Source organism: Myotis myotis, unplaced genomic scaffold (genome assembly GCF_014108235.1).
Source record: "Myotis myotis isolate mMyoMyo1 unplaced genomic scaffold, mMyoMyo1.p scaffold_m19_p_12, whole genome shotgun sequence".
Classification (NCBI taxonomy): Eukaryota; Metazoa; Chordata; class Mammalia; order Chiroptera; family Vespertilionidae; genus Myotis; species Myotis myotis.
The window spans coordinates 22,851,452-22,858,213 of NW_023416316.1; the positions used below are offsets into that span (position 1 = coordinate 22,851,452).

The 6,762-nt window shown below is 42.8% G+C and overlaps 1 protein-coding gene across 1 annotated transcript; it reads left to right on the top strand.

Moving 5' to 3' along the window:
- The first annotated feature begins 575 nt into the window (after positions 1–575).
- On the top strand, positions 576–6,282 carry LOC118667244 (acyl-coenzyme A amino acid N-acyltransferase 2-like). The gene is made up of 3 exons (XM_036330181.1): positions 576–1,774; positions 2,003–2,205; positions 3,283–6,282. Exons 1-3 carry the CDS (start codon positions 1,141–1,143, stop codon positions 3,922–3,924), a joined length of 1,479 nt encoding a protein of 492 aa, XP_036186074.1. The 5' UTR covers positions 576–1,140; the 3' UTR covers positions 3,925–6,282.
- Positions 6,283–6,762: the final 480 nt, after the last annotated feature.

Consider the following 6,762-nt stretch of genomic DNA (forward strand, 5'->3'; position numbering starts at 1 on the left):
GAAAGTCTTGAATTCATATTCCCCCGTAAAAAATTAAGGATCCCTTGGAGAATCAAACTTTTTGAGGGGACACCTACTGCTACAATGTGTGAGAAGATATTACTGGAAAATCCCCCACACTGCATACCTGTGTCAGAGTCTCATAGAATAATTTTTTTTTTTCAGAGCTAAATTTTGGGAAGACCTCACTCTTTTTTCCCCCTGAGGAAGTGGTAACTGTTTCTACGAGAATAATTAGAACAACGCTGACCAGGTTGGGTTGCCTTTTCTCCTTCGGTTTTCCCGACGTCAGTGCCAAACTCACAGCCCACAAAATGCTCTACTTTTCATGCTCCAGGTTTTCTTTTATCGATGCCTCTGATTCTACTTCATATTTTCCCAGGTCCCTATTTTATTTTTATTTTACTCTGTATTTGTTTGTCTGTAAATAGGTTCAAATCCTTTGAGAAATGTGGATTTGAAAAAAGGAAGGAAGGAGAGAAAGGGAGACAGGAAGAAAGAAAGAAAGAAAGAAAGAAAGAAAGAAAGAAAGAAAGAAAGAAAGAAAGAAAGAAAGGGAGAAAGAAAGAAAGGAAGAAAGAAAGGAGGAAAGAAGAAAAGGAAGGTAGGAAGGTAAGAAAGGAACACGCCAAATTTTCCTCATAATTGAGCAGAGTAAGAAATGGCTGATCAAATATACATTATAGTTTCTTTACTACAAACATAGAGACAAGATCATAAAGTTTTATTTTCCCTTAAAAGGAACCAATAATAGGAACTGTGAAAAAGCGGGAGGTCAGATTTACAAGGGCAGGGAGAGCTTAGAGACAGAAAGTAAACGCACCACAGTATATTTTCTGTTTATGTGCCTGTAGCCCAGGTAGGCTGGGGGCAGAAAATCAGCACTGGTCGTCCTCTAAGCCCTTCCTCATGCACCTTTGGGTTCCAGTAAACACCCTGTGAAATTGGTCCCATGGATATTATCTCCACTGAGGAATTAAAGCTCAACTGTCTTAAAGCCACACAACTAAGATTTAACACACTGTTATATAATGGATAAGACAGGAGACAGTGGTGCCAGACCCAGCTTGAATTTCCAGTTCTACTATTAATTATTTATGAGACTTTGACGTGTCACTTAACCTGCTTCCTCCTATTTAAATGAGAATACTGGGCACTCTGCACAGTTTCCTCGCCCTCCTCGAAATGTTCAGCAGACCTTGTGCCGTCTCCAGAAATCTAACTTGGCTGGACCTCACACAAGCCTGGTCTGGGCCTTTCCCTTGGAATTTTCTCCAATGCAAAGCCTCCTCTTCCGCTGCAGGGAAGTCGCCAATGTTCCAGCTGACGGCCACCCCAGCCAGTGCGCTTTCTGATGAGCCCGTGCACATCCGAGCGACAGGCCTGCCTCCTTTGCAGCTGGTGACCCTCGCGGCATCTCTGAAGGATGAGAAGGGACACCTGTACCGGTCCAAAGCCTTCTACAGGGCTGACGAGGCTGGTGAGCTGGACCTGAAGCAGGCTCCTGCAGTTGGAGGCGACTATGTGGGGGTCCATCCCATGGGCCTCTTCTGGTCTATGAAGCCTGACAGGCCTTTTGGGAGGCTGCTTAAGAGGGATGTGAACAGCCCCTTTTTGGTCACTCTGGACTTATACGACTCAGTTTGCTCCCAGGATTCAGCCACGGCTCAGCCCCGGGCCAGCCAGGTGGTGCAGCGCTGGTTCAGCAGCCCTGGGACGCAGCGGGTGCCCATCCGAGAAGGCCGCGTGCGGGGAGCTCTTTTTCTCCCTCCAGGTGAGACTGGTCTTCGGTGGTGGAGAAAACAGTGTTGATGGACATAAAGACAAAATCAAAGGGCATCAACGTATTGGAGGACTAGTATGTCCCACGATCTATTAAAACAAACTTGCCCTTGTGTGTTTGTGTGTGAAGGTGGAATTCATTTTGCTCTGCCTGTGCTCTCTGCTTGACCCTCTTCTCCCTCTTTCTAATCTCATTCTCTCCTCTCTTTGCTGTTCTCAGGGGAAGGCCCTTTCCCAGGAATCGTGGATATGTTTGGGGGCATAGGGGGTCTAATTGAATTCCGAGCCAGCCTGCTGGCTGCCCATGGCTTTGCAGTCCTGGCATTAGCATACTTTGCCTATGAAGACCTGCCCAAGCACATGCAGGAGGTGGACCTGGAATATTTTGAGGAAGCTGCCAACTTGCTACTAGCTCATCCCAAGGTATTAAAATTTTTTTCATTTTACCTTGTAACCTTATAGCAAAAGACAAAAAAAAAAAAAAAATCTCCGATGTCTGTTCTGATCATTTTACCAGTCTGTTCAAACCTGGTCATAGTACAACAGTTTACAGTTAAAATGGGAATGCTATTATCTACCTTGTAGGATTGATGCTCATATCTGCCTTAGGGGACTCTGGGATTGATTGGAGATCAGCTTAGTGCTTACTGGCATGAAGAAGACAAGAAAAAAAAGGGTGGATATATTATGATTATTTTCAATGGGCAGAAAGCCAAGACTTATTGCACTTAAAGTGTTTCCTTTTCATTTACGATGGTGCTTCAATGTTTTACCAGGTGATTCTGATGACAGAAGGGTGTTGGGAATACAATTGTGAGCAAAATCATTTACCAGAGGCTATGTCTTTGCTGTTGCCTATCCAGAATGCTGGCCCTTTCCTCCCTTGTCTCTCAGACCCTTTCCTCCCCTCTGCTCCCTCAGCCTACAATAGAAGGAAGGACCCACTCCTCTGACCTACTGCTTTTCCTGTTGGACTGGGTCCTTAAATTCACCTGTCGGTAGAATTCAAGTCTTTTCTCATTAGGATTAGCCTTTGGGTTAATGGACGTGCAAAACCTCTGTAGCTGTAAAATGCTACTTAAATAGGAATGACACTGAGATATTATTTGAAAGAACCCAGGAAACCTCTTTTCCTAGCTGGAGAGAAGAATTTGATTCTTCAGAAAGCTCACCTGCCTCTGCTTTTAGGATGTAGATTGTTGCTGGTGTATTAGATCCTTTGGGCTTTTACAGAACTCTGCCTTTGATAAAGAGTGTTTATTTCTATTGTTTCCCTTGAGCCTTAATAAGAATCCTGCAAGGTAGGTAATACTATCATCCCCACAAGACAATAGGCTTAGAGAGGGGAGGTGGGTAGTGTTCACAGTTGCAAAAGCTGGTGACCCCGAGTGCCAGGACTCCCTCCTCACTTGTTCTAATGGCCGTCATACTAGCTAGTGGCCTGTGGCCCGGCTTCTCAGTGGATGGCCTGCCATGGGTTCCCTTCATTTTGTGTTTCAGATCCGAGGGACAGGCATCGGAGTGCTTTCCGTGTGCAAAGGTGCAGAGATTGGGCTGGCCATGGCCTGCTTCCTGAAGCAGGTGGTCGCCACCGTCTGCATCAATGGGCCTACTGCCCTCTATGACTTTCCGTTCAGGTACAGGGGTCTGGTTATGTCACCCATTCCCTCGTTTCTGGAGCGTATGCAGGTGCACGTCTCAGGGGCTGTGAGCCTCCTCCGCTACAGGGGGGACCCCAGGGAGAAGCTGAATCAGCGGAGCGTGTTTCCTATTGAAAAGGCCCAGGGTCAGATCCTCTTCATTATAGGAGAGGATGACCAATCGGTCAATAGCAAAGAATATGCTAAGCAGGCCCTGGAGCAGCTGAAGAGCCATGGGAGAAGCAATGGAAGGATGCTGCTCTACCCAGGGGCAGGCCACCTTCTAGAGCCGCCCTATGCACCCCTGTGCTACGCATCCCGTATTTACCCCATTTCCGCTCCCCTTAATAACCCTATTTCCCTTTCCTATAATTACTCCTTTTCTCAACCCCTGCTCTGGGGAGGGGACCCCGCTGCGCATGCTGCAGCGCAGGAGCACGCCTGGGGAGAGATCCAGAAATTCTTCAGGCAACACCTCACTCAAACCAGAAGTGAGCTCTGAGCAAGCGCTGAGGCTGAGATGGAGGAGGATAAGGCAGGGATGTGGTGTGGAGAGGGGCCCTTCTGATTTCTCTATATTCACAATCATCTTGAATGAACTGCAAGAAAACTGGACGAAATCAAAGGATCAGGGCATAGGTGCCTCTGAAGTATTTATGACAAATTTGTATGTACTTTGAATTTTTGTAAATTGAATATTAGTTTATATACACCAGGAAATGTTGCTATATCAATGCAAACTGAATCTTTTGTACCCCTGTTAGGGATATCTTGGGCCCAGGTATTGCCACCACCTCAACTTTCCTATCAAAGTTGGCATCTCTAAAAATGGTCAATTTGATGTTATGTGTTTCATGATGAGATGTAAGGTATAGTACCCAGAACTACCTCTAACAACACTGTTGAATTTGAACTTAATCAAGCCTGTAGATCAAATGTCTAATTACTGTGGTGGCTAGAAAACAAATTAAATGGCACTTACAAAAATAGTCAAACAAATCCAGATTGTGGGTCATTCCATGACGTGGTCTCTTTACAAGTTGATTACCAACTGACCTGGTTCTTCACAACTTCGTTGCATGAAAAATTTGCAATGGAGGGATCAGACTGTCATCTGAATTCTTCATATAGAATTTGATGTTAACAATTATTTTCCCTCAGTGCTCTGGTCTTTTTATTTTGGCAAGTGTAATGCTTGCTATAGATTTCCAGTTGATACTTTAATTTTTTTTTTTAGAATAGGATGCTTCTTTTTATTCCCCAAATATATTTCTTATTACAATTTCAATCAGGAATGGGATTGAATTTAATCAAGTGCCTTTGTTGTTTATTTACATGCTATCTCCTTTTCCTCTTAGTTTGACTCACCAAATACTTGTCTATTTTAGTGATCTTTTCTAAGAATAGCTTTTGGTTTGGTTATCAGTCAAATCTGGTTCATCAATTTCTGTTTCTTTAAAATAAATGCATCCCCAATGAGAAGTCTGATTATTACTCCTTTGTGGGTTTTTTCCTTCTTTCTTTGAAAGCTTTTTACAATTTTCTGTTTGTTCTTAGTGTTCTGAGAGTCCATCAAAATGTGGCCAGGAGTGGGTCTATTATTTCTGTTTTATTTTGCTTGATAGTCTATGGGCCAAAAATTATCCCATGTTCATGCCTAAAACAATCACAGGCATGGGAAATGAGACCACCATAACATCTTAGACAATCAAGACTTACTACCCATGGGTATGGAGATGAGCCAAGCATCCATTGAAGAACATGTCCATTTGGTGGACAGTGAACAAAAATGAGATCCATTACTAACAAGGGCTATTGAATTGCCCAACAGCATGGTTTGCCCCACCTGCTTTTCCTTCATAATCTTCATAACAAATGAAAGCTGGGGGGAGTGTTCTTCTGGTGAAACCACATTTCAAGTGTTTTCTGTAACCTATGGACAAAGATTACTCCTGAACTGTCTTGTCCAGACATTTTGATTCTCCAGGCTATTCCCTCCTTCCATGTATCCTTTGCCTGCCTGCAGAAGTCCCTTTGGTTTAAATTAATATGTGGAAGACTTGTTATTTTCCTATTTAAGTACATATGTGAGTCCCAGTGATTTTTGCCCTATCAGATTCCCTTTCTATGGTGGTTAGACAAAAGACAACAGTTTATGTGCCTCTTAATACACAAATAATTCTAGACCTGTCAGCCCTAAACAGTCTCTGGATTTTCTTTATCTCTGAGGCTTGCCAGTCTATTGTTTCACTATCATGTTTTAAGCATGACTGGGTATTTTTTTTTCTCATTCTTCGTATGTGCTCTTCACAGACTTCTGTTGCTTCTGGTAGAAAGTTTTATTGGTTTTGAAATCTGTGCTGCATATATTCTTGGTAGCCTAACCTTCCTCCTTTCTAGTAGTATCTAATTGGGTCCCTGTGCTCTGAGAATTCTAGACTTAACTCCAGCCCCACAGGTGAGTGTTAATTGGTGTGGACCAATCATATTGGTCTTTTCTCTTCATCCAGTGATTAGTGTAGGCTTGGACATGTGACATCATTCTGGCCAATGAGATGTCAGAGACATCTGAAGATAATGGAGATTGAAAGAGACATTTGGGAATTTGGGGTGAAGTTTTCCTTGTCTTAGAAAACAAAGATATGGGAGATTTTCCCTTTGGATGTTGTTTTGTCTTAAGACTGAGGACATATTGGGGCCATGAGAGCAGCCAGACCGAGGACAAAACCAATACACAAGGTCTGAGCCAAATGAGTTGCAGAGAGTGGAACTAGGGCTCTAATTATGTTGTTTTCATAGCTGTTTAACCTTTGGATTTTTTGTTATTGGATTCAATAAATTTCCTTATTTGTTTAAGCTATGGACTGTGGGCTTGTCTCTTATTTGTACTGAAGACTATCGTGGACACTCTCCCTTGATCTGGACTGAGGTGGTATAGTAGGATAAATTGCACAGCCAAAATTTTAAAATGAAAATTGAGTGAGAGGAATTAAAAATCAGTAACCATTTTGAATTTATTTATTAGACTTTTAAAATTTTGTAAGCTCACATAATATGCATAACCTGAGCATTATGTATTGTAGTGAGCGGTGACTGTGTTACATTTTCTTTGTGATGATGGGATAGTGAGAAGTGAAATCTATGGTGAGTAGAGTCACCTTCTGAGTGGAGATGAGCTGACAATAAGCCACCTATTTTACAGAAACGCAGACACAAAAATGCTTATTGAGTGTTTACTGTATACTAAAAACTCTGCTAAGGCTTTTCACAGTTAGTTACCTGATTTAATTCTCACATTAACTTTATGGTGTACCTTCCCCATTCAATGCTCTCACTTCAA

Coding starts and splice junctions, on each gene's coding strand:
- LOC118667244 (XM_036330181.1), top strand. CDS start 1,141: ATGAGAATACTGGGCACTCTGCACAGTTTCCTCGCCCTCCTCGAAATG. Junction 1,775..2,002: donor AGCTCTTTTTCTCCCTCCAG/GTGAGACTGGTC, acceptor TGCTGTTCTCAG/GGGAAGGCCCTTTCCCAGGA. Junction 2,206..3,282: donor TGCTACTAGCTCATCCCAAG/GTATTAAAATTT, acceptor TTTGTGTTTCAG/ATCCGAGGGACAGGCATCGG.